Genomic DNA, 27,990 nt, shown 5'->3' with positions numbered 1-27,990 from the left:
TATGTCAAGTACCAGTACAGTACAATACTGGTGCCATATTTAACAGAACCAATACTGATTGAACAATATCGGTACCAATGTTGGTATCATCGAAAATTCTGAACCAATATTAGTATTTGTTTTTATAGTTTTCAATTGATGTAAAACATGTGTCGATATCCTTTTGGGCAAACCACGACTTTATTTTTTGGGTTTAATCTGGGGCTGGCAATGGGTCCTAGTTCGGGTTGGGTATTAGTAATCCCAGTCACGTAGAAGGTTGTGAAATTGTGTCTTATCCCGTGCCAATACCCGTCGGGTATTTGTCGAGTAATTACCTGTAGGGTATCAAGCATACCCGTGGTTGTCGGGTATACCCGTTAATTTATTTTAAAAAAATACCTATTGGGATTTCCAAGTACATTGCTATTATTATTGTTGTTGTTGCTACATGGTTTTTATTTATATAAAAACTATACTAGATATGATACATTACATACATATAAGTTTTATCATAAATAAATAATACAATATTTTTTTTTTTTTTTTGTAATTTTATATATATGCTTCACAACATTTACATATAAATAATAGTAGTAAACACATATTTCAAAATTAAAATAAAAGTTTTCACATAATGAATATACCAAAATAAGACACTAATAAACATAGGTTAAGGGAAAATAAAAAAATTAAAATAAAACTGTTTTTAGTAAATGATTCTGATAAACGGGTATGTGGTTTCGATTAATCGGGTCAGGTTTCATCTAATCTCACACATCTCCCATGCCACAACTTTCTTTAAACTAATCTCATATCTGGTCCTATACCCGTCGGGCTTGAAATACACCCATCAAACTTCAGGTACACCTATCTTGTATGTTTTGATTTCGGGTACCCATTAAACTCGTGTTATTTTGCCATCCCTATTTATCCTTCATTTACACCAGTGCACCATATGTGTACTTAAATACGATATAGCTATAAATTGTTTTCACGTCACCCCTTTTTGAATTGCAAACCCTAATCTGCCAAAGATAAAATCATACCAAAACTAAACAATTGTTGTGGATGACCCGTTGCTTGGAGTGCAAACGAGCCGAGCTACTTGCGAGCTACTCGAGCTGGGCTCGAAAAAAAGCTCAAACGAGCCGAGCTTAAACGAGCTCGAGCCCGAGCCTAAAAAACAAGCTCGTTTAGTAAACGAGCCCGAGCCCGAGCTTCGCTTATCGAGCTCGAGCCGGCTCGCGAACCTAAACGAGCTTTCTGTTTATATATTTTTTATTAATATATTAAACATATTTTTATATAATAATAATTACCATTTATATAAATATAAAAAAAATAACTTAATTATATGTATAATAATAATTATAATTATAATTAATATAAATTAATTAATAAATACTATACGAGTCGAGCCTGAGCCGAGCTCGAGCTTGAAAAATTACCTTCAAGCCGAGCTCGAGCTTTAGAAATAAAGCTCGAATCGAACCGAACTCAAGCTCGAGCTTTTATATGTTAAACGAGCTCAAGCTCAAACCTAGACAAGCTCGGGCTCGCCTCGTCTCGTTTACACTCCTACCCTTCTACCTGCACAATTATTGTTATATTTGGTCCTCCATAAATGATAACTGTCCCTCATAGTTTCATCCGCCCTCTCTCTTAACGAACACAACCAACCACCACCGCAGCTGGCAGCAAGCTTCTCCACAGAAGCTCTTTTTACCCATCACTCTGGCAGTTGTCACGGTGGTGCACCCTCTTTATTCTTCCAAAAGGGCCGCCGGAACCACCACTTGTTCATTCTCCGACCACCACTTTTCACCCACTTCACCACCATCTCTTCTTTGGAAACTGCCCATTGATTACGGCTAATATTTCAATCTTTTTCTTCCCAGATCATCAAAACTGAATCTTTTTATTGGGTTTTGTATAAAAATTGAATCTTTAAAGGGGTTTCAAGAAACCCATTGCCCATTGATTACAGCTGATATTTGAATCTTGTTTTTGTTCCCAGATCATCAAAATTGAATCTTTTTTGTGGGTTTTTCATAAAAATTGAATCTTTTTTGTTCCCAGATTATCAAAACTGAATCTTTTTTGTGGGTTTTTCATAAAAATTGAATCTTTTTTGTTCCCAGATCATCAAAATTGAATCTTTTTTGTGGGTTTTTCATAAAAAATGAATCTTTTTTGTTCCCAGATCATCAAAATTGGATCTTTTTTGTGGGTTTTTTCATAAAAATTGAATCTTTTTTGTGGGGGTTTTCATAAAAATTGAATCTTTTTTGTTCCCAGATTATCAAAATTGAATCTTGTTTGTGAGTTTTTGATAAAAATTGAATCTTTTTTGTGGGTTTTTCATAAAAATTGAATCTTTTTTGTTCCCAGATTATCAAAACTGAATCTTGTTTGTGGGTTTTTGATAAAAGTTGAATCTTTTAAAGGGGTTTCAAGAAATCATGTCTATTCTTTGCTGCTTTACTCCATTGGCAGGGAAGAACAAGAAGATTAAGGTGAGATTTCATGTTTTGTATTTGAATTTTGTAAGGATTCTTAGTTTGTTTGATAATATATATGAATCACAGGCTGTGGACCTACTTAGTCGAGTTCAAAGGGTCATGCATAGTAATGTTATGACCCAAGATCTATGGACGTAGGTTTAAAAGACTTAGTTTTGCTGTTCAAAAAGGGGTAGCGGTACAACTTGTTGCCCGTTTACCAACTATCTTGATGTAAATTCATTCTTGAATTAAAGATTTATAAGTTAACTATGTTCATTTTTGCTAAAATATTTAGACTTTTTTTACAATAAAAGGAACATAAATCAAAGTTGCAAAAATTGGGGAAACAGTTAAGAGATCAAAATCGGTATTCGAGATGATGGGATTCGGGTTTGAGAGTCAAACAGTCTATCAGTCTATGGTCATTTACTCATATGTCACATGATCCGACCTGTTGAGACGTTTCCGTCCATTACTTATAAGCCATGTAACTCCGAATGTAGGCTATAGCTTTTTATCGAAAGAAGTAGATTGTTAACGTATAGTTTTAATTATTAATATTGATTTAAAAGATATAGATTAAGGTAAGTAACAATAAATCTTTTCTTATTCATTTTATAGTTCGCTTAAAATTACTATTCTGTTTAAAAAGTTCGTGGCTCGAGGCTCGCTCGAAGTTCGCTCGAAAAAAGTTCGAAAAAAGCTCGGCTCGAAGTCAGCTCGGTTTTAAACGAGCCGGCTCGGCTCGATTCGATTTTTAAACGAGCCGAGCCTGAGCCCACCCTGGTTCGGTTCGGCTCGGCTCGTTCACAGCCCTAAATGTAGCACATATCATGTCATTTTTAAGTTGAGCCTTTTAGTTAATTTGCCTTAGTCCGATCGGTATAAGTACGAATCCTTTTAACTCTTGGATCAGCTCCGTATCGGATGTGTATTAAATTGGTTATATATTTTTTATTTGTTTCTAATTTGGTAAAGAAGTTTATATTTTTTGGGCAGTCAACTTCCTAATTAATATTTTAAGGTGTTGACTTTCTTTGACTTTCTTAGAAATATGATCATGGTATTGACTTTCTTTGACTTCATATGTTGTTTTTATTCTTAGGAAAAGAATGATAATAAAACTTTGCAAGTGAATTTACAACACTTGGGAAAACCTATAGATAAAGATGACCAAGAGTCAAACCCAAAGTCAAAGTCAAAGTCAACATTCAGTCTAGATGTACCCTTTTCTATCCCCAAGAGTTCAGCCTGCAATGTCAAGGTGGTCAACCTTGAAACTCCTGTAAAATCTCAACAACAAGAAGAGGTGACATACGATTACGAAGGTGAAGACGAACACGAAAACGACGCAAATTCCAAAACTAACCTCCCGGTTCAAGAACAAGATGATCATCAAAACAATTATTCAGACATAGAGATCAACAAAGATGGGCATTTAAGCGATCCCGGGACTTCAAAGAAGCCGTTTTTACCTTCCCCGAAGCTAAAGCGATCGTGTTCGAATATCGAAACGAAACGGGTCATGTTAAAACCGAAAATCGCCCCGAACGAGTCTTTTGAAGATTTGCAGAAGTTAGCAGGAGATGGTAGTATGAGTCCTGTTTCTATAACGAGTAATTACAGTGCTGATAAAGTGATTCTCCGAAAGTGCTCTTCAAGTCAAATCTTGCCGTCGAAAAGCCGAAGATTATGGTGGAAGTTGTTCTTGTGGAGTCATAGAAATTTACACGAACCGATAAAAGGAGTTCAGAATAAGCTTCTTATAATCAATCAACAAGGAGGGTACTCTTCTGATCTAGAACCAAACAGAAGAACTGAAAAGTCAAAGTCAAAGTCAAAGTCAAAACTGGAAATGGTCAACAAAGAAGATCAACGATGGAATTCGATTAATCAGTGGATGGCTTTTCCAGCTGGATCACCATTGACAAGAGTAGATGAATGGGTTCAAGAGATACCAGCAGGACCTGTTTTGACAATCGGTAACGAAGAAGACGGTGAAATTACGTTTCCGCCCTCACCGGACAACGGTAAAAAGCCGGCCGAAGATGTTACCGATCTTCCTGAAGAGATTGCATACGCAAACAGGGTGATACAATCTTTAAACTCTTCTTCAAAGGTTGCTTATATTTCTGGTATTGGACTAAAGGTCATTCCCGTAATTTCGAGCTTTACCAGTCTTCGTTCGGTCAACTTATCCGGGAATTCAATAGGTTTCTAAATTCTATACCAACCCATTTTCAAGATTTCATTTTTAATGTTTTTCGACGCGAATATTAACTGATTGAGTTAATTACTGTTTCCGTCCCCGTGGTTTGTTAAAAATCACTATTTCAGTCCATTAGTTTAAAAATTGCGATTTCAGTCCCTGTGGTTTCACTTTCGTAACCATTTCAGTCCACCTCGTAACCATTTCAGTCCCTCTAGTAACAAAATAAATGGATTGAAATAGTTACGAAAGTGAAAACACAGGGACTGAAATGGTTATGAAAGTGAAACCACAGGGACTGAAATCGCACTTTTTAAACTAATGGACTGAAATAGTGATTTTTGACAAACCACAGGGACGAAAACAGTAATTAACTCTAACTGATTTATGCTGGTTTACGGTGTTTTTTGTAGTGAATATAGCACCGGGGTCATTGCCAAAGGGTCTTCATGTTCTAAATTTATCGAGAAACAAGATTAGTGTTATTGAAGGCCTTAGAGAGCTTACTCGGTTGAGGATCCTTGACCTAAGTTACAACCGGATTTCACGAATCGGGCAGGGTAAGCAACTCGACTTTCCTTCGGTAAAATTACCATTTAGCCTTCATGGGGTTTAGGGGTGTTAAACCGGTTGTGTTCGCGGGTCCAACCTGGCATGAACCTAAAAATTTGACGTGAACCGAAAATCCTGTCAGACACATGATTCGGAACGAGACACGAGTATTCACGGGTGGATAAGAACACAACCCGTTTAACCCGATTTTTTTGATCTTTTATTTTTTTTACAGCAAAAAAATACAAAATGTACATAGGGGAAGGTTCAAATGAAAACCACTAGTTATCGCGAAAACTCGAAAACTAACTAAAAAAGCCTAAAAAACATACCATTTTTTTTTGCATGCCAATTTTCGCTATTTAAATTATATAAAAAAAAACTTTTTTTCAAAAAAAAAAAATTGTGGTGCACATGTGTATGTGTACTACACATATGCACTACAAATTTTTTTTTTTTTGAAATTTTTTTATATAAAAAAACTAGCGATTTTTATAACAAAAAATTGACAAATTTTTTTTTGTGTGTTTTTTAGGCTTTTTTAGTTAGTTTTCGAGTTTTCGCAATAAAAGTGGTTTTCATTTGAACCATCCCCAATGTACATAATACAATTATATGTATAAACTATAATTTATAAAATTTCATTTTCAATATATCTTTTTAACTTTATTTTTGAATTTTGGCATTAAACATCTGACAAGTAAATTTTATGACATAAAACACATTTAAAAAAAAAAACAATAAACAGGCTAAAACGGGTCAACCCGTGAACCCGACAGGTTGACCGAACACGACCAGTTTAGCTTAACGTGTTTGCGAATTCAACCCAAGACTAACTTGATCCCATTTATAACAGTTACAAACCCACGAATTTCATGTTAGGTTCGTGTCGTGTTTTCATGTCGTGTCAGCAATTCGCACAATTAGCTAAAACAATTACTCAAAAATAGAGAAAATTATATTTTTATGAAACATTTAAAAATATATATATATATATATAAAAGTTGGTTTTTGTTATACGCATAATCTTTGAAACCGAAATTCGATTGTTTGACCATGAAAGTCAAAGCTGTATTTTTTATCTGCAGGGCTATCTAACTGTACTCTGATTAAGGAGCTATACCTTGCCGGAAACAAAATTAGCAACGTCGACGGGCTGCACAGGCTGCTAAAATTAATAATACTGGACTTAAGTTTCAACAAAATTACAACATCAAAAGCACTTGGTCAACTAGTAGCGAATTACAACTCTTTGCAAGCTTTAAATCTGTTGGGTAACCCAATTCAAACCAATCTTAATGATGATCAAATCCGAAAAACGCTTTGCGGGCTTCTTCCAAAACTCGCATTCTTGAACAAACAACCCGTGAATCCACAAAAGGCCCGGGAAGTTGCTACGGAAGCCGTTGCTAAAGCTGCACTCGGGAATGGAGGTTTGAGTTCTCGTAGAAGGTCGGTGAAGAGGATCGGGAGTGGCGGGTCGGGTTCGGTTAGTCGGCATCGGGGTGGCGGTGATGGTCAGAAAGGTAGTGGGCGGCATGGGGCAAAGCCCCGCGCTCATCATCGGTCTACTAAGGGTTTGTAGATTGATCATGGTTTTTCTGTTTATTTGTATTGTGAAATGTTAATAGGTCCAAATTGTGTTTGAAAAATAATAATAAAATGAAGTCTTTTGCTCTACTTTTATTTATGTTTGAGAAGTTTAGGGCATGTAACCGAGTAGACAAACGAACATGAAAACGGATTTTCTTGTTGGTGGTCGTTTACGTTTGTTCATTACTGTTCTAAATGAACACGGATTTTCTTGTTGGTGGTCGTTTACGTTTGTTCATTACTGTTCTAAATGAACACAAAGAAAGAAAATGAATGTGTTCGTATTCAATGAACGAAAATGTTTGTACAAGCAACTTAAAAAAATAGAAAACATATTATCACATTAAATGTTGCTGACCGGGATCGAACACGAGACCTTTTGCGTGTAAAATAAACGTGATAACCACTACACCACAACAACTTTTGTGTAAACTACAAGTAGAATAAACAAAAGATACACATTTCTTTTCTATTTATACATTGATTATGTATACCAATAATAATAATAATAATAATAATAATAATAATAATAATAATAATAATAATAATAATAATAATAATAATAATTTTTTAAATTAACCAAATTTTATTAAAACAAATACCATACCAATAGAGGGTAGGGATATGATAAAAAGTGTCTAAAATGTGAGAATGGTAAGAAGTGTTTTAAACCATTGGATATTTGATCTAGTGGTTGAGATCAGTAGGGTATAAAATGTAAATTGTGTTTTAATTAGAAGGACTTTATGTAAAATTAAAGGGCAATAGTGACTTTTCCAACGTTTCAAACATGGTAACTGTTTCAAAATCCCCATCAATCTCCTATAAATCAGCGAATTTATGGTAACTATTTCAAAACCCCCATCAATCTCCTAAAAAATCAGCGAATTTCTCGTACTGAAATAAATTCTTTGATTTCCTTCATAACAACTTTTTATAACACTATAAAGAACAGTATATTACATGATAAAACACTATAGGAAGATATAACACTATCTGTTTACTGTAAGACACTATACATAAATAAAACACTGTTGATGGGGGATAAAACACTATGAAAAGGAACAATATAGTACATGATAAAACACTATAGGAAGATATAACACTATCTGTTTACTGTAAGACACTATACAGAATAAAACACTATTGATGAGGATAAAACACTATGAAAAGGAACAGTATATTACATGATAAAACACTATAGAAAGATATAACACTATCTATTTATTGTAAGACATTATACATAATAAAACACTATTGATGGGGATAAAACACTATGAAAAGGAGATTAAAGATACCTGTACATAATATAACACTATTGACTGGGGAATATAACACTACAACAAGAACTTACCGTAAACAATTAAATGTATAGAACAAATCGAATTCGAATCACATCCCTAATATATCGCCTGATATTTTTGGCAGTTATCTTTGGAAATCAATTAATTGATAAGAATGGACAATTACTAATATACCCTTTTGAATTAATTAAGATAAGGGACACTTGTCATTCCCAAATTATTTCTCACACTTATCACAAAAGTTGGACTTTTTACAGGATCCTCTACCTACCAATAGATATGCGTTTGACGTAATTTGTTTGGCTCATTAGCTAACGTGTCTAATGTATTACGTATCTATGTTCTTAGTTTCAGACAAAACAAATCACTTCGAAAATATTATAAAAACTCTACAACTTAGAAGACACTCGAAGTATTAATATGGTGTCAAAACTAATTTGAGCATGGATAATGGATGTGCTCTAAGGTAATTTTGGAAATCTTAGATTCTTATTAGCCAAAACAAACATGAAGAAAACAGTCATTTAGCCAGTCATTTAGCCATTTTGGGTTGTGACACACAACACCATCTTTGATGGACTCATTCTTTAAAGTCATGGACATAACTTTACTTTTATATTTTTTTAACCTAGAAACCATATATTGTTAAACTTCAAACATAAATATAAAATACACTAAACTAACAATTTGATTAGAAAAATAAAAAATAAAGGTCAGCCATACCATACCTGAAATACCTTCATGGTGGTCGAATGGGATGCTTGCGTCCCATGGCCTATAAGTTTGTACTCCGCCAATGCTCTGGTAAGTCGTCCACTGTCTTCCACATTGGACCGAATAACTTTAACCTCCGTTTTGCATTATCACATTCAGGCGGTTTCTTTTCCTTCTTCTTCCCTCGTGGCTTCCATTTTTCTGTCTTGAACCCCTCATGAGACGCACCTTCATTTTTCCTTACTGGTTCGCTTCCTGCCACTTCAAACCTGTCAACCAACAAACACTCCTGTTTTGTTTGAATCTCCTTTGCAGGAGAGACATTTTCTTCACCATTTTCAGATTTTGAGCGTTCACTTGAAATGGGAGGATTAGTCGCATCCGAAAACACATTTAACCGCAATTCGCGGTCACCAAACCTCATACTTACCGTTCCATCAGCACAGTTGATAATTGCATGAGCAGTTGCTAAGAACGACCTACCCAGAATGATTAGAGGTTATGTGTTCTTTGAACTTGTGGTACAATCAAGCACTAAAAAGTCAACTGGGTAGTAACCCTCTTCAACCTTCGCAAGCACGTCTCTTACAATCCCCCTCGAACACATGGGAGTCTGATAAGCCAACACCACGGTGGTGTTGACTTTTTGCAGCGGACCAAAATCATATTGGTCATACAGACTCCCTAGTAGAATACTCACACACGTTTCAAGATCCAACAATGCCCTTTCTATTCTAAATTCACCCACTTGCACTGAAATAACGGGGATCTTGAAGTTTTGGGGGAAGGGTACCCAACAAAACGACATTCACATTTGCAGTCAAATCAAGTTTTTTAGGAAACTTGTGAAGTCGTTTTTGGGTACTTAATTCTTTCAAACACTCAATATGATCGGACTCTCTTTAATCGCATCGAGTAAGGGTAGATCAATTTTAGCTTGTTTAAAACTTTCCCACTTTTCATCCCTTGGTGGGTCCCGTTTACCCAAAACAAATGTGTCAGATGGTTTTAATAACGCCATAGGAAATGGAACTTTAACTTTCTTACCATCAACTTCAACAAACATTTCCTGTTCATGTTGAGAATTCGATTCAGTATCAACGTCCTCCACAACCTTTTCAACTAATTGTGATGGTGGAGTTACTTCAACACTCCCAGTTTCAAAAGTTGGAAGAATACTTACCGCGTTGACGTGCACATTTCTTCCATTCTTTGCGCTAGATGACTGATGTGCTCGATTAACTGTGGTAGTGCTTGGCAACTTACCTGGATCTCTTCTCAACTGAGCCAGATCTTCTGCTAACTGCCCAGCTGCTTCTGCATTGCTTTGGAATTTTTGTCTCAAACTTCATTATCCTTCTGGATGTCCTTCATAAACATCATAATTGCATCTAATTTGTCATCACTCGTTCCACCACTAGCACTTTAGGAGTTACCCTGCTGATTACCCTGATTATACTGGCCCTAAGTTGGGTAATTACCTTGCGAGTAATTACCTTGACGGCTCTGATACCGTTGACCTCCTTGCATGGGTACCTGAAAATTATGGTTTATTTGATTAGCAGAATTACCATAACTAAATTTTGGGTGATTTCGCAAACCTGGATGATATGTATTCGATTTCATATCATATTGTTTTCGTTTGCCGAATACTTGATTCACTTCTTCATTCTGACCCATCCTCGAGGGACACTCTCCAACCTAGTGTCCTAATCACCACAATCTGTACACTCTATGCACTAGCCGCCCTAACTTCGGGTCCCTTTCCCAACTTCATCTAAGCCACTTGTCGCTCTAATAGTAAGTTTTGGTGTTTCAATTTCTCGACCCGTTCTTCAGCTTCATAATCAACTGATCTCGCTGATGCTGATCTTACTCTCCTGCTAGACTGTGCCTGCCTTTTAGAAGTAGCACTCTGTCTCTCCAAATATGCCCAATCTGCAGCTTCTGTATTCGTGAGAAACGTACCATTACAGATGGCTATGAGATCTCTTACATCATCAGGAAGTAGCCCATCGTAGAACGCTTTAATCAATTCCCATGTCTGAATGCCATGATGGGGGCATTTTCTTAGCAACTCCTTAAACCTTGTGAACGCCTCATGGAACACATCCCATGAATGTTGTTGGAAGGCTCTTATTGCATCCCGAGCTTCACTGGTTCTATTCATCATGTAATACTCGTCCAAAAACACCTGCTTCATCTCTTGCCAAGTGTAGATACTACCCGGAGGTAATGTCGTGAACCATTGTCGAGCTTTGTCTTTCAAGGTAAGCTGAAACAGCATCAACTTAACCTCATCCTTTGTAAAACCCGAACCTCCTATAGTTTGGCAAATTGAATCAAAACTTGCTATGTGCAAGTATGGTTCTTCGGTTCTTTTTTCCATAAAACTCTGGGAGGTGGCCCAAGTACCGAGGCCTAACCTCAAACGGTCTGTTATTGTTTCCAACCGGTGTGACTATAGCCGACGAGTTAGGTACTACAACTGGTCGACAGTGACCTTAAACGCCTTGAGTTGGCGCCCCCTGAACGACTTGTGGGACACCATCCACAAACTGTATTCGATCGCCCCCCAACCCAGTTATTAGCTCTTTGATTCCCCGCATTGAATTGTAAGACTCCATGTTGAACTTGATTTTGTGGAATCGGGTGTGGGATGTGATTTCTTTGATTGACCTGTTGTTGTATCGGATATCCTTGATTTACATTATACCCTTCATCGTATTTGTAATCCCCATATCTCCCATCATACTGGTTTTCATAATTGTCATCTTCCCAACCGGATTCCCAAGTGTGGACACTGCCTTCTCTGTGGTTGGGATCCTTATCATACCCGTGTTGATGTTGTGGTTGGTTAAGACGAATAATTTCCCCATGTCGGAGATTAAGATTTCCAGGTTGGTTTTGTGGGCCTGGGTTGAAGTGTGGGGATGTGATAGAAGTGTGGAGATTAACGATGATCAAATCCGAAAAACGCTTTGCGGGCTTCTTCCAAAACTCGCATTCTTGAACAAACAACCCGTGAATCCACAAAAGGCCCGGGAAGTTGCTACGGAAGCCGTTGCTAAAGCTGCACTCGGGAATGGAGGTTTGAGTTCTCGTAGAAGGTCGGTGAAGAGGATCGGGAGTGGCGGGTCGGGTTCGGTTAGTCGGCATCGAGGTGGCGGTGATGGTCAGAAAGGTAGTGGGCGGCATGGGGCGAAGCCCCGCGCTCATCATCGGTCTACTAAGGGTTTGTAGATTGATCATGGTTTTTCTGTTTATTTGTGTTGGATTGTGAAATGTTGATAGGTCCAAATTGTGTTTGAAAAATAATAATAAAATGAAGCCTTTTGCTCTACTTTTATTTATGTTTGAGAAGTTTAGGCATGTAACCGAGTAGACAAACGAACATGAAAACGGATTTTCTTGTTGGTGGTCGTTTATGTTTGTTCATTACTGTTCTAAATGAACACAAAGAAAGAAAATGAATGTGTTCGTATTCAATGAACGAAAATGTTTGTACAAGCAACTTAAAAAAATAGAAAACATATTATCACATTAAATGTTGCTGACCGGGATCGAACACGAGACCTTTTGCGTGTAAAATAAACGTGATAACCACTACACCACAACAACTTTTGTGTAAACTACAAGTAGAATAAACAAAAGATACACATTTCTTTTCTATTTATACATTGATTATGTATACCAATAATAATAATAATAATAATAATAATAATAATAATAATAATAATAATAATAATAATAATAATAATAATAATAATTTTTTTAAATTAACCAAATTTTATTAAAACAAATACCATACCAATAGATATGCGTTTGACGTAATTTGTTTGGCTCATTAGCTAACGTGTCTAATGTATTACGTATTTATGTTCTTAGTTTCAGACAAAACAAATCACTTCGAAAATATTATAAAAACTCTACAACTTAGAAGACACTCGAAGCATTAATATGGTGTCAAAACTAATTTGAGCATGGATAATGGATGTGCTCTAAGGTAATTTTGGAAATCTTAGATTCTTATTAGCCAAAACAAACATGAAGAAAACAGTCATTTAGCCATTTTGGGTTGTGACACACAACACCATCTTTGATGAACTCATTCTTTAAAGTCATGCACATAACTTTACTTTTATATTTTTTAAGCTAGAAACCATATATTGTTAAACTGCAAACATAAATATAAAATACACTAAACTAACAATTTGATTAGAAAAATAAAAAATAAAGGTCAGAAAATAGAAATAAAGAATATAACAAGTGATTAAGTGAACGATTGACGGGTTGCTAGAATGGTGAATCTTACTTGCTAACGAGTGAACGATGCTCGATGCCCAAGTATTTGCTAATGGTGCTTCAAGCCTTCAATACTGGCAACACGCAATATGGGGCCTAATCAGGACTTCTTCGAGGGCTACGTAAACGAACATTTTTATCCATTGTTATTAGCGGGACCCTCACCCCTACCCTGTGTGGCTACTACTATTACTACTACCACGTTGATTAATACTACAAGTAGGTCCCCATATAGAACCGCCCATGGGGTGGAAGAGATGGTGATTTGACGTTGAGGTGGCAGACTGGCAGTCAGTAATTATGGAAGAGTATAATGCATAACCTAACCAAGTTTACATCACTAATTAAATATCAAAGTAACTTGTAGATTGTAATTATCAAAATCGTTATGGGGTTTGAAATTTGATTTTTATGTTGGTGTGTGATAATTTTAAAGATCTCTTCTCAATTCCAATCATTATTAATATCTTTAATATGTTATTATTCAAAAAGTTTCTCTATGTTAATCATGGCCAATTTTGAAAAGTTTCTTCCACATGAGTAAACAATTAGTTGCTACATCCCCCAAATTAAACTAGTCTAGAAAATTTACCATAAGGGTTAGATTAGTCTATGACACCGTATGACATCCACCATAAGCATAATATGATAGGACCAATCCACACGCCTCGATAAAAATCCTTAACGACCTAATTAGCCCTTTAAGGAAAGGACTTTAAATCTATGCCATCTTAATAAACATGTTACTTGTGTTATAAACATGTTAGGTATTGAACTTGTTTACAGACGATTTTAATAATGTTATTTGCATGTCGGGCATTTTATGACCCGAACATGTTTAACTCAAACCCTAACTTTGTGGCTAATTATGTCATGGTAACAAATCACATTGCTAATATAGTGTAACGACGCCATTGATGCCACACCTTTGAGCATTGTAGCTCGGCTATCAAAGTATATAAACTGATAACTAATTTTACCTCATAACTATTTTCTTCTTTCGAACGACAAATTTTACTAAAAAAACATGCCTACAACCAACCAGACACCCAAAACAAATTAAATATCAAAGGGATATCATAACATACATAAAGGGATGCCATAAGAATTATGAACATAATATAAAAAATTAATTGCAGCTGCCCGGGATCGAACCGGAGACCTTTTGCGTGTAAAGCAAACGTGATAACCACTACACCACAGCTGCTTTTGTGTATTTTATTAGATTACACTCTTAATTAAATAGGTAAGCTTGTTATTTTTTTATTATTCTATTTTTTTATTTCAATGAATCAAACAACATGGTGATAAATGAAAAATATGACCAAGAACATAAAAGACAACAACATAACACTTTGCTTCAACATCCAAATCTTTGTATATCATCATTATCATTAACACTGATCCCAGCTTCTGTTTATTCCTATAACCATAACTAAATTCATCCCGTTTTTCGTATAGTTGATAACAACACAAACCGATTTCTAACAAAAAAAAATGTAAAATCCTCCCCGACTATAAATATCCGCCTAATTACATTCGCCCCACGATTGCCTTACGGCTCCCATGGGATTTTTGCTTTTTTGTAAAACTTCTACTGTTGAAGTGTATGATTGTCCAATGGATATTGACTTTATTTAAGACGGGTTTGACCGCCTTCTTATCAAAGGTTTTTGGCAGACAAGGAGTTTTTCGTCACTGTTGCTCTCTATTTCTACAACTCGCGCTTCCCATTTTAATCTTGTAGTGATTGTTCTTGCGGCTTCGATTAGAGATGACGTGTCACGTAGTATCACCCAACCCTGCAATTCATTTTTTATAATGTTAAAAAAACATTCACCATTTTAATCTTTTAATGTTTTTATTATATTTTGTTTTATGATGTTATTTAGATACCTCAGGGCGGAGTAACCGGTCCATTTCAAAGAATACATCCAGCATACTGCAACGACGCCGCTTTGAAGTTTCTAGTGATAAAAAGCCTTCGGCATGAACCAGATCATAAGTTCTAGGATACGTTGGAAATGCTTCACACCTACAAGGTCCGGTTCAAATGTTAAACTTCTTAGTATGTGATGAGGAGCGGGCCCAAGAGCGGGCAGATTCTTATCTGGACCAACTTTGACAAAGGGAAACATTCAACCCGTTCGCCTTTTTTTACCAACTTTTTTTTATTTAACATGTTGAGTTATTAAAAAAACAAAACCAAGCCCATTTGTAAGTAAACGGGTCGAAATTACCACTTGTAAAACGGAATGTGACTATGTAAGAGACTAAGAGGTGCAATAGAATTAAATATGTACCAATCATGTAAGACACCAACGAAACCTCGGTCTAGGATAAGCGGAAGGTGGTTGGGCCCACTGGTGGGGACCACATTCATGACCCATACAGATTTCCCAGCTCCTAATAAGGCGGAATTAAAACCGCCAAAATGAGCATTCATGTCCAACACATTTCTGACCATGTTATAAGGGGGAATCGGGTCCTCTATTCCGGGTCGTTTTGGATGATCCGAAAATATAAGTGGGGAAAGTAGCGACCAATAATTTCTAACCGCCGGTTTCCAGTTCAGATCGTCTTCAATAAGATCATCAAAAGGTACACCTGATAACAATAATAACAATAATAGTAATCGAGTTAAGCGTCTGTATGTAACTGTACTAGATTCTAAACTACGTTTTCGTCAAAATGTAAAGAGATTTTTTTTTACCATGAACCGCGAGTTCCTTGGAGCTTAATGTGGCTCTAGAAGGCCATTTTGGTCTTTCGTCAATTGGAATCCACCGGCGACTGTGTGTTCCTCCAATGCATGCCTCTAGTGGATGATAATACGGCGATTCAACATCATGGCCCACTTTGCAGACCGAAGGGTCGTGGTTCCTATTAAATAAAATTAAAAAATAGTTCACAAAACGATATCAGTAAACGTAAAAACGGAATTTAAACAGGAATGGTTACAAAAAAGTGTAGTATGTATGGATGTGGTCTTACCGGGAAGCATGACAATCTTTATTACTAGACTTCTTCCACACAACGGTTTTGTCTTGTTGCGATAATAAATCCCAACATAGATCTTTCGCAAAATTGCGCACGATATCCCCTGTGTTTGAATTATCTTTCTTTCGACCAGAAGCCCGTGTGTTTGCAACCGATGAGGTCCAAACAAAGTATCCACCAGGCCTAAGAACTCGATCGACTTCTATCAAATGTATACCGTCTATAACATTTGAAAAAAAAAGGAGATGATTTATTCACTATTCAGTATAAAGTATAAATGAGTAGTGCATATGAAATCTAATGCAAGTGTAACAAAACCTAAGCTATGAAATTACTATTACTATATATAACAAATAAGGTAGTTTCTTATCTACAGTGTTTTAAGGTTTTTTTTTTAGTGTTTTTATCTTGTAGCGAAGTTAGTTTACGTCTTCAGTCCTTTAAGTTTGTATGTTTCACTTTTGGCCCTTCAACTTTGTTTTTTTTTCTTTAAGTTGAAGCTTTGTCGGCGTAAATTCTAGTTAGTCTACGTTTTACGGCAGCTTGAGGTATAAGTTAGTGTTTGTCCTTGCTTGCGTTTTACATCACGTGGCGATACAAATTCGCGTTTTTTACATTTTTCCCAGTTCGTCATTTTCTTAATACTTAGCACAGTTTTATGAACCCCCCCCCCCCCCCCTCTTAATCACTAATTGTATTCTATTTAGGTTCGTTTGGCATATTACAGTAACTAAACATCTAGCAGTTAGACACCACATAAGTGGTACTCACAAAACGAAAGTCTTGAGGCGTAAAACGAATGGTAACAGAAGATAACGAGAATTTAGCTAACGAAAATGGTACCTTTGTGATTCCAGGCGATCCCATCCCACGCACTATGTACCATGTCAAACGAAAGTGACGGGAATGGCAACTTTTTTGCAGTAAAAGAAGCAACCATTGCAGGAAGACCTCTTTCGAGAGTTATTTCGACTTGACTCCCCGAAGACTCATAATTCGCTATACACATAGTCAAAAGATGATTTTGAAAGAAATGTGCTCCTAAGCTACCAAAACCGCAACCTATATCCAATACCGTTCTCACCTGATAAAAAAATGTAGAAATCTGTAAGCAAACATCATTAAGAAAAATATATTCAAAAGGGTATTTTTCGAGTAAACTTTCGTTTTGCTCCCTGTAGTTTGGTCATTTTAACAGTTTTGCTCCAAACCTTTAAAAATAGCCATTTTACTCCCTGATGTTTCAGTTTTTTTGCCAGTTTGCTCCCCGCCTCTAACTCCATCCAAATTGTTTGTTTTTCCATTTTGCTCCCCGCAGGGAGCAAACTGGCAACAAACCCAAAACATCAGGGAGTAAAATGGCTATTTTTAAAGGTTTGGGGCAAAACCGTTAAAGTGACAAAACCACAGGGAGCAAAACGAAAGTTTACTCGTATTTTTCACTTACTCCAGCTTGTACAAGGTAAGATTCGTTTCGTAAACCGATCATTTCCGCAATCTGATGTGAATAGTCTTCGATACTATCGTCAATCATCGAAGACGCAAAACTAAACGAAATCTGATCATCATCCAACAGCATCATCCTGCATCCACATCATAACACATTCGACAACTTTCGTTCATATTGTTTATTTGTTTTAACGTAAAGAGGATTCGAAACACACCTTTTTGTCAAACTTCCCGACGAAAGTACCTCCTGTGCGTTGATTTTAACGTTATCGATCCAGATAACGTCTCTTCCAGTAGGCCATCTATGCGGAATCTTGTATCCCGAAGGAGCAAGAACTAAGCAATTCTGTTTCGATGTGGGCCCGCAATGGCGGTCTTGTTGTTGACCCTCGGTCAAACCCGATTCAAGATTTTCGCTAATGTTAAAACATGGTATGTGATTTTCACACTCTAGAGGACAAAAATCTGTTTCTTTTGTTTCTTTTGTTCTAGAAGCACCTAGTGAGAGTTCACCAATGTCCCAAAAATCCGAAACCAGTTGTTCTTGAAGGCGTCTGTAAGACCCGCGAAACGTCTGGTTTCTAGACGCGGCTGTGAGTGATAGTGTCCACCAAAACGAACCCGTAAGCGCAAGAAATACAATAACGAATAAACTGAACTTGAGTAAAAATAACGTTAGTTTATAGCGTTTTCGTGATGATACAGGGCTGAATGTATCAGGAACAATAAAACCGTTTTCGTGAACACTTTGTTTGGATGGTGAACTAGTTGTATATGTAAACATAAAATGAAATGGGTTCCATGAGCATCTATGATTAGGGGATAATCGGTTTTTATCGAAATCTTCCTTTTCGGCCTTGAATTTCATCTGGGAGTCTTCTAAGAAGTCATGAAAGTCGCCGGATAGTCTCCCGCCGCCGGAGAAACCTCTGTGGAGCGGCCGTGACATTGTTCTACATTCGAAAAGCACATAAAGATGTCACACAAACACTACATTTTTACAACGTCTCTAAATTTTGAAAAAAGATACACTTAGAATATAGTTGCAAATGACCAAAGATGCTCATATAAGTCAAATAGATCAACCCTTAAACATAAGTGTTTTTGAGTTCAAAATAAATTAATAATAGAGTAAACTTCCGTTTTGCTCCCTGTGGTTTGGTCGTTTTAACGGTTTTGCTCCAATAGTTTAAAAATAACCATTTTCCTCCCTGATTTTTCTAACTTATCTTCATTTTGCTCCCAGCCTCTAACTCCATCAGGGAGGAAACTGGCGACAAACTCGAAAGATTAGGGAGCAAACTGGCGACAAACTCGAAAGATCAGGGAGGAAAATGGCTATTTTTAACTATTGGAGCAAAACCGTTAAAATGACCAAACCACAGGGAGCAAAACGGAAGTTTACTCTTAATAATAATACCAACTACCAAGTATAATTCAGTTTCATGAGGATGATCAGATGTTAAACATCAGTGCATTACATACATGGGAAAGATTCCATTAAAACCAGAAAGAAAACAGCAAAAAATAGATGATTTTTTTTTTCTGTATATATTTCATTAAAATCACCAGGGCAAATTACATAAGAATAGGAGGTAGACGAGCAACAAATTATAAATAGAAACTCTAACCTTAATTAGATGCAACAAATTCAAGCAATTTAATTTAGAAAAAAAAATGAATTGGATGATATAAAAATAAAAATTGAAACTTTTAACTTGATTAGATGCATCAAATTCAAACAATATTAAAAAAAAAATTGAATTGGATGGTAAAAAAACTAGAATTTGCCACCTTGATTAGATGCAACAAATTTCAAAAAGAAAAGCTGAATTGGATGATTAAAAAAACTAGAATTAGAAACTCTTACCTTGATTAGATGCAGCAAATTCCCAAAAAAAAAAAAAAAAAAAAAAAAAAAAAAAAAAAAGACTCTGCTTAGGATGATTAAAAAATAAAAACAGAACTTTTACCTTGATTAGATGCAACAAATTCAAGCAAAATTCAAACATAATTCAAGAAAAAATCTGAATTGCATGATAAAAAAAAGCTAGAATTAGAAACTCTTATTGATCAGATGCAACAAATTCAAGCAAAATTCAAAATGAAAAAAAAAAAAAAAACTAGAATTAGAAGCTCTTAACTTGATTAGGTGCAACAAATTTAAAAATATTGAACTGGATAACTAAAAAAGAATTAAAATTTAGAAGCTCTTACCTTGATTAAATGCAAGAAACTGAAGCAAGTTTCAAACTTTCAGTCAATTATTCTGCAATTTTTCATCACATGATCCTGCAAACTCCCTTATATGTAGAAATTAAACTGATTTATTTATTACAAAAAAATAAATAAATAAATAATTCCCTTTATATGAATCTCCCCAATCACAACAAAAGTTGATAGTGAATGCTACTCATCACTTCAACTATATACTAAGTAACAAAGATAGAGATAGACAGAAAGAAGAGAGAGAAAACATATAGATACAAATATATAGATAATATTAAATATTTAACATATTTGTATGTATATGTACAGATTGACACTGAAAACTGCAATGGGTAGTGGCAGACTATGGATGTGTGAAAATAATATATTGGATAAATACCAAAAAAAAAACACAAATTTTGAAAAATAATAATAATAAAAAATTAAACGCGGAAATAAAATTCTTTTTTTCTCACTCATCAGAATCAGATCACGCGTTAATGAAGAGGTGTTTGGATACCAAGTGTAATTATTTTATTATTATTATTATTATTGTTGTTATTAATTTTATATTTACTAAAATAACACAACAATTAGCGGTGTAAATCGTGTCGAGTTGATGTGTTACAAGTTGGCGGGTTGACGGGTTCAACCCAAACTCGACCCATATTAATATTATATATAGGTCAATCCGATCCTGACTCGCGTAACAGTGTAACCTGTATTTTTAAATGAGTCATACAAGTTGACAATTTTATAAATTTATAAGTGAGTTGTTGAGTTTTAAGCGGGGTTATCGATAACATTATTTAATGATGACTAACTATATAAAATAGAAACGAAAAAAACAAAAACAAATATACATAAGATTTTTTTTTAAAATAGTTAAACGGGTTAATGCGTCAACTCGAACAGTTTTTTATACTGGTTAACGGGTCAACCCGAACACGACCTGTTTTTCAAACATATCGTGTTAGTCAATCCGAAACTGTTTTTTGTAGTGTCGAGTTAGCGGGTCGTGTCAAGAATTGCCGTCAATCAATAAGATTTACATCATATTAATAAATTAAATTATTAATTAAGTTAATTAAACAACTATAGATTAATAGAAATAGGATACTGAGAATTGGGGTCACCTATAACCACCATCGATCTGCCGCCAGAAGTAGCGGCACCTTTTTCTTACACATTTTTCACTTGTCGTATAACCTCTTATTTATATAACCCCCACTACACATTGGCTTATGGTCAAGGGCGTAGCTTTATGGGACGGCCGACCCCCTAAACTTTTCACTCGTCAGTGAAGAATATGTAGTTTTCGCATAGAAATTTTTTGATATATACGTTTTTGACCCCCAATTTTATAGAAACTTTTTGTATAGACGTTGACCCCCAGTCAAAAATCTCAAGATTCGTCACTGCTTATGGTAGTCATGTATAAATAGAGAGAGAGAGTGGGTATATTCGTCACTGGATTATACCCCCCTTTGTGAGAGGAAAACTGTCGGTCTCACGCAGGCCCCACCTGTAAGTATGTGAGAAGAGGGGGTGAAAAAAGTAGATAGGGTGGGTGTAGAAAGTAGCACCCTTTTGATATGGAACTTTAACACCGCCATTGAAGGATATTCGGGTAAATGCGAAATGGTACGCTCTGAACAATGTACCTTGGTGTTCATGTGACAAATCTTTAACAATTTTTGTTTTTCTGCTTTATGTCATTTTTTTGTCATTTTTAGTGTTTCATGAATCATATTATATGTATATTAAGGGCAAATGTAACAAGGTAATAATATTTTTCTCATGGTCTATTTTGATATTATTTATTATAGATTAGTATTTAGGTCCCGCGCATTGCGTCAAGACTGTTAAACCGAATGAAAAGTAGACGTAAAAACGTTAAAGTACGCACGTGTTTGCGGTGTGTTAACTCATAAAAATTAGAACGAAACGTAAAACATATAAAAAAAGAATAGGTCGACTTAGGTCCTCTCTGTTGCGACAAGGCCGTTAAACAACATAAAAAATAGATGTGAAGATGTTGAACAACACAAACGTGTTACAACGTGTTAACTTTCAAAATTTAGACTGAAACGTAAAATATTATCATAAAAATAATAACTCAGTCGAAACGATTACATTCTATGTAAAAAATTTAAAAAAAAAATTATGTTGTAAGAAATGAAAAGTATAGGGTTTTTGAAAATTCAAACCAAATCATAAGGGTTATGTTGTATTTTAAGAGAAAAAAAAGTAAAAGTTATTAATACTTTAATAGAAAAAAAATGAAAAGTTATCAAAATATAAGAGAACAAAAGGAAAATTAGAAGATGTGATATCATTAAGAATGTATAAGGTAGAAGTATATAAAGCATAATTTATTTATTTTTTAAACAATGAATTTCATGTTTAAGATTATCATACTCTTAAATTCGGAGAGCAACGTACTGTTCACTCTGGTCAAACTATGTTGTCTTAATCGGGCCCACGCTCGGGAAACTATACCAAACTGCCACTTGACAGTCGTTGTACCACCACAAGAATGGAACTCTCTGGCGTAACACAATGTGGGACGAAAACCCGGTTGGGCTCGGAATCGAACTGACAACCTCACACAAGGCTTAGTCCAAATCCTTTATTGGCTATATCCACCCCAATATGACAAAAATAAGAATTGAACTTAAGTCTCCGATGAAAAATTCAATCCTCCTACCACTAGGCCATAACGAATACATTAGATAGGTGAGGAAAACCAATTTTGATAATCAATGTTTGGTTAATGTGTTTCTTATGTTATTTGTAGGTTGTTATTATTGGTACATCATTCCCATAAGTAGACACCATGACACCTGTAGGCACGTCATACATATCATATGAGACTATGTATTGAGTTTTTTTTTTTAACGGCAAATTATCTTTTATAGCTATGTATAAAGAGCCAGCAAGCTTGCAGGAAAGCTTACAAAAAGGAGAAGACGACAAAAAACATATTACAACCAGAAACATAAAAAACAGACTATGTATGAGTTATATGGTCATATAAGACCATCCGTAATGGGGCTTTATATCGCATTGTAATGGTGTATAGCGCCCCATAGCTTCCGGCTATACCATTATGACCGACGCTATGGGGTCTGAATTTTGAATCCCCGCAAAATTTATCACGCTTTGCCCCTTACTCCCTCACTCACACACATATATTTACATACCTATGTATGTATAATTGAAGGGTTATATAACCCCCTATCACTACACCCTCTTGTGATATAAAGCCCCATAAAACTCCCCTTTTGCATTTTTCGCCACTTGTCGCATAATGTCCCGTAAAGAACTTTATGACTACACATGGCCTAAGGCTGGAGGGTGTGGGATAAAGCCCCTAGAGGCTTTATCACACCATGTCAGATCCACATCAACGTCACGTCATGGAATAAAGCCCCTAGAGGCTTTATCACACCATGTCAGATCCACATCAACGTCACGTCATGGAATAAAGCCCCTTTAACTTGCATGGTATGGTATAAAGCCCTCTTTTAAACAAAATAAAAAAAAATTATTGGATGAAATGATGTGGGCCCCACCTGCACACACCTTCTTCCTCGTTACCACGGTGGCGGATGAACCATGGCGCCCCTCTTTTAATTGGCTGGGTATGGGTGGTGGCGCCCCTCCGGCGCTATCGGAAGTGAGGTGACAGAGGTAGCGGCCTTCTCACCCAAGGGAGAGAAGAAAGTCCTTTAAGCCGTATGTGTTATATCATTGTCTCATGAGTCACTTTAATGTGTCATTGGTGTATGTATATCATTGTTGTTATTTAGCTACATAGAGGTTTCATAAAACATGATGTTTTTATTTTGTTTTACCCAAAAAGAAACAAACTAAAATATGTTTTGAGATGAGATGATTTTAAAAGCAATTTAACTTCTTTGTTAATTTCTTTTCACATCGACAGAATTTGTATAGTATAGTCATCCATGACGAATACAACACGATATCTAATTTGTTTCATGATCTTAAACCCAAGCTCAAACACGAACAATATATAACAAAGGTAATCCAAACATGAAGTGCATAACTCAGGGACTGTTTGTTTACCTCTTATGGGGCTCTTAATGGTTCAGACCTCTTACTGGTTCAATACTTAATGGTTCAGACTGTTTGTTTCACGAGCAGATGTCTGAATGGTTCAGAAATTTGCCTCTGAATGGTTAAGATTTATACAAAGTCTGAATGGTTAAGACCTCTAATCTGAATTGGTCAAACATTTGCATCTGAACGGTTAAGCATTATACAGGCTCTTAATGGTTCAGACCTCTTATTGGTTCAGCACTTAACCATTTAGATGTTACCAAACAGCCCCTCGGTTATTTAAATAGATCAAATGAGTTAACGAGTTAAATAGGTTACGTCTAAGGGTGTTGGAGACATACATCGGGTAGAGCTCGCGAGTAGCGTGGGTATATCGGGAACATCGGCACACGGGTCACATGTAGGGTTGGTCGGGTAGGGGCAGAGGGTATCACTAATCACCGATCCGCATAGGGTTGATTGTGTGTGTGTTTGTAATCATTGAGCTATGAAGAAGGTGCATGGGGCGCGTTCACAGGAACACCGGTGCAGGGAGAGCAAGTTCCGACGGGTACCCCTTGGGGAAGATGAGGTGTCAGCCGATGATTTGGTGATGAACGGGTTCTACGGATTCCGCCCCTTATACCCTAACTTAAATTCAATAGTGAAGTATATACACGTACACCTTGGCACATGAAGATTGAAAAGGCCAAGGAAACGAGAAATTGAGATCGTATTCTCTTAAAATCTATACTATATAATAAAAGAAACCACTTTTGAGACACTTGTCATCATATTAGAGCATCTCTTATATATAATTATTGTTTTAATTTAATCTTTTTTAATTAGTTATAGATAACCCTTCTATTAAATATTATTTAATTTAATATCTTATGGATAATTATTATTTAGTTTAATCTTCTTCTCATTTATAATACTATTTAGAGAAAATTACGATTTTGGCCCCTGTAGTTATATCAATTTTAACTTTTTAGCTCAAAAAAGATTTTTTTTAACATCTGAGCCCCTAACGTCTTCTTTTCTAACCCTTTTGGCCCCTAACACTAAACTCATCCATTAAATGTTAGGGGCCAAAAGGGTTAAAAAAGACGTTAGGGGCCAAAAAGGTTAGAAAAAAATACGTTGAGGGCTTAAATGTTAAAAAATTCTTTAGAAAAAATTACGATTTTGGCCACTGTAGTTATATCACTTTTAACCTTTTAGCCAAAAAAGAATTTTTTAACATCTAAGCCTCAAACGTCTTCTTTTCTAACCCTTTTGGTCCCTAACACTAACCTCATCCATTAAATGTTTGGGGCCAAAAGGGTTAAAAAAAGACGTTAAGGGCCAAAAAGGTTAGAAAAAAATTCATACAATACACAAGGTTTTTTAAGGATATATATTTTTTTATTATTTAGTACAGAAAATTACATTTGCTCAAACCGTGTAATACTTATATTTTTAAAGATGTAATTTTTTTATTATTTGGTATATAAAATTACATTTATTCAACCCTTGTAATAAATGAGGTTTTTTAAAGATGTACTATTTTATTATTTGGTAAACAATATTACATTTATTCAACTCGTGTAATACACGTGGTTTTAAAGATATAACTTTTTTATTTTGTATATAAAATTAAATTTATTCAACCTGTACAATATTGTTCTTATAGATATTAATTATAGATAACCCTCCTATTAAATATTATTTAATTTAATATCTTATGGATAATTATTATTTAGTTTAATCTTCTTCTCATTTATAATATTATTTAGAGAAAATTACGATTTTGGCCCCTGTAGTTATATCAATTTGAGTAAATTACGTTTTTGGCCCCTATGGTTATATCACTTTTACTATATTAGCCCAAAATAAGAATTTTTAACATATCTGCCCCCATGGTCTCTGTAACTAACCATTTTGGCCCCTAAGTCTAGAGATCATGGGGGCCAAAATGGTTAGTTATAGAGACCATGAGGGCCAAAATAGTTAGGCTTATGGGTCATAATGGTTAGTTATAAAAACCATGAGGGCAGAGATGTTAAAAATTCTTATATTGGGCTAACATAGTAAAAGTGATACAACCACAGGGGCCAAAACCGTAATTTACTCTATCAATTTTAACTTTTTAGCTCAAAAAAGAATTTTTTTAACATCTGAGCCCCTAACGTCTTCTTTTCTAACCCTTTTGGCCCCTAACACTAAACTCATCCATTAAATGTTAGGGGCCAAAAGGGTTAAAAAAAGACGTTAGGGGCCAAAAAGGTTAGAAAAAAATACGTTGAGGGCTTAAATGTTAAAAAATTCTTTAGAAAAAATTACGATTTTGGCCCCTGTAGTTATATCACTTTTAACCTTTTAGCCCAAAAAAGAATTTTTTAACATCTAAGCCTCAAACGTCTTCTTTTCTAACCCTTTTGGTCCCTAACACTAACCTCATCCGTTAAATGTTTGGGGCCAAAAGGGTTAAAAAAAGACGTTAAGGGCCAAAAAGGTTAGAAAAAAATTCATACAATACACAAGGTTTTTTAAGGATATATATTTTTTTATTATTTAGTACAGAAAATTACATTTGCTCAAACCGTGTAATACTTATATTTTTAAAGATGTAATTTTTTATTATTTGGTATATAAAATTACATTTATTCAACCCTTGTAATAAATGAGGTTTTTTAAAGATGTACTATTTTATTATTTGGTAAACAATATTACATTTATTCAACTCGTGTAATACACGTGGTTTTAAAGATATAACTTTTTTATTTTGTATATAAAATTAAATTTATTCAACCTGTACAATATTGTTCTTATAGATATTAACTATAGATTAATAGAAATAGGATACTGAGAATTGGGGTCACCTATAACCACCATCGATCTGCCGCCAAAAGTAGCGGCACGTTTTTCTTACACATTTTTCACTTGTCGTATAACCTCTTATTTATATAACCCCCACTACACATTGGCTTATGCTCAAGGGCGTAGCTTTATGAGGCGGCCGACCCCCAAACTTTTTACTTGTTAGTGGAGAGTATGTAGTTTTCGTATAGAAATTTTTTGGTATCTACGTTTTTGACCCCAGATTTTATAGAAATTTTTGGTATAGACGTTGACCCCCGGTCGGAAATCTCAAGATTCGTCATTGTTTATGGTAGTCATGTATAGATACAGAGAGAGAAAGTGGTTTTTTGATATGGAGCTTTAACACCGCCATTGAAGGATATTCGGGTAAATGCGAAATGGTACGCTCTGAACAATGTACCTTGGTGTTCATGTGACAAATCTTTAACAATTTTTGTTTTTCTACTTTATGTCATTTTTAGTGTTTCATGAATCATATTATATGTATATTAAGGGCAAATGTAACAAGGTAATAATATTTTTCTCATGGTCTATTTTGATATTATTTATTATAGATTAGTATTTAGGTCCCGCGCATTGCGGCAAGACTGTTAAACCGAATGAAAAGTAGACGTAAAAACGTTAAAGTACGCACGTGTTTTGCAGTGTGTTAACTCATAAAAATTAGAACGAAACGTAAAACATATAAAAAAAGAATAGGTCGACTTAGGTCCTGTCTGTTGCGACAAGGCCGTTAAACAACATAAAAAATAGATGTGAAGATGTTGAACAACACAAACGTGTTACAACGTGTTAACTTTCGAAATTTAGACTAAAACGTAAAACATTATCATAAAAAATAATAACTCAGTCGAAACGATTGCATTCTATGTAAAAAAATTAGAAAAAAAAAATTATGTTGTAAGAAACGAAAAGTATAGGGTTTTTGAAAATTCAAACCAAATCATAAGGGTTATGTTGTATTTTAAGAGAAAAAAAAAAGTAAAAGTTATTAATACTTTAATAGAAAAAAATGAAAAGTTATCAAAATATAAGAGAACAAAAGGAAAATTAGAAGATGTGATATCATTAAGAATGTATAAGGTACAAGTATATAAAGCATAATTTATTTATTTTTTAAACAGTGAATTTCATGTGTAAGATTATCACACTCTTCAATTCGGAGAGCAATGTACTGTTCCACTCTGGTCAAACTATGTTGTCTTAATCGGGCCCTCGCTTACTTCAAATTTCGGCTTTT

General features: G+C 35.2%; 2 protein-coding genes and 1 non-coding gene across 3 annotated transcripts; 1 reads left to right on the top strand and 2 right to left on the bottom strand.

Annotated features, from left to right (window-relative positions):
• The first annotated feature begins 1,609 nt into the window (after positions 1-1,609).
• Positions 1,610-12,201, top strand: LOC118483339. The gene is made up of 5 exons (XM_035979035.1): positions 1,610-2,498; positions 3,592-4,699; positions 5,109-5,255; positions 6,336-6,556; positions 11,826-12,201. The coding sequence occupies exons 1-5, from the start codon at positions 2,445-2,447 to the stop codon at positions 12,099-12,101; spliced, it is 1,806 nt and encodes a 601-aa protein (XP_035834928.1). The 5' UTR covers positions 1,610-2,444; the 3' UTR covers positions 12,102-12,201.
• A 2,096-nt stretch (positions 12,202-14,297) lies between these two features.
• Positions 14,298-14,370, bottom strand: TRNAV-UAC. The gene has a single exon. It is a non-coding gene; the product is annotated as a tRNA-Val (tRNA).
• A 128-nt stretch (positions 14,371-14,498) lies between these two features.
• LOC110880564 (probable pectin methyltransferase QUA2) lies at positions 14,499-20,294 on the bottom strand. Its single transcript, XM_035979034.1, has 9 exons — positions 19,830-20,294; positions 17,828-18,565; positions 17,611-17,746; positions 17,007-17,247; positions 16,158-16,383; positions 15,877-16,046; positions 15,467-15,770; positions 15,060-15,198; positions 14,499-14,965 (listed from the first exon to the last, which is right to left on the bottom strand). Exons 2-9 carry the CDS (start codon positions 18,559-18,561, stop codon positions 14,801-14,803), a joined length of 2,115 nt encoding a protein of 704 aa, XP_035834927.1. The 5' UTR covers positions 18,562-18,565; positions 19,830-20,294; the 3' UTR covers positions 14,499-14,800.
• Between the last annotated feature and the right edge of the window lie 7,696 nt (positions 20,295-27,990).

Source organism: Helianthus annuus, chromosome 10, assembly GCF_002127325.2.
Source record: "Helianthus annuus cultivar XRQ/B chromosome 10, HanXRQr2.0-SUNRISE, whole genome shotgun sequence".
Classification (NCBI taxonomy): domain Eukaryota; kingdom Viridiplantae; phylum Streptophyta; class Magnoliopsida; order Asterales; family Asteraceae; genus Helianthus; species Helianthus annuus.
This window is presented reverse-complemented; position numbering and strand designations above follow the sequence as displayed.

What these genes read in the sequence shown, in the direction of transcription:
- LOC118483339 (XM_035979035.1), top strand. Translation starts at nt 2,445, where the DNA reads ATGTCTATTCTTTGCTGCTTTACTCCATTGGCAGGGAAGAACAAGAAG. An exon ending in GGAAGAACAAGAAGATTAAG is followed by an intron (nt 2,499 to 3,591) that starts GTGAGATTTCAT and finishes TTTTATTCTTAG; the next exon opens with GAAAAGAATGATAATAAAAC. An exon ending in CTTATCCGGGAATTCAATAG is followed by an intron (nt 4,700 to 5,108) that starts GTTTCTAAATTC and finishes TGTTTTTTGTAG; the next exon opens with TGAATATAGCACCGGGGTCA.
- LOC110880564 (XM_035979034.1), bottom strand. Translation starts at nt 18,561, where the DNA reads ATGTCACGGCCGCTCCACAGAGGTTTCTCCGGCGGCGGGAGACTATCC. An exon ending in TCGGGAAGTTTGACAAAAAG is followed by an intron (nt 17,747 to 17,827) that starts GTGTGTTTCGAA and finishes ATGTGGATGCAG; the next exon opens with GATGATGCTGTTGGATGATG. An exon ending in CTTACCTTGTACAAGCTGGA is followed by an intron (nt 17,248 to 17,610) that starts GTAAGTGAAAAA and finishes TTTTTTTATCAG; the next exon opens with GTGAGAACGGTATTGGATAT.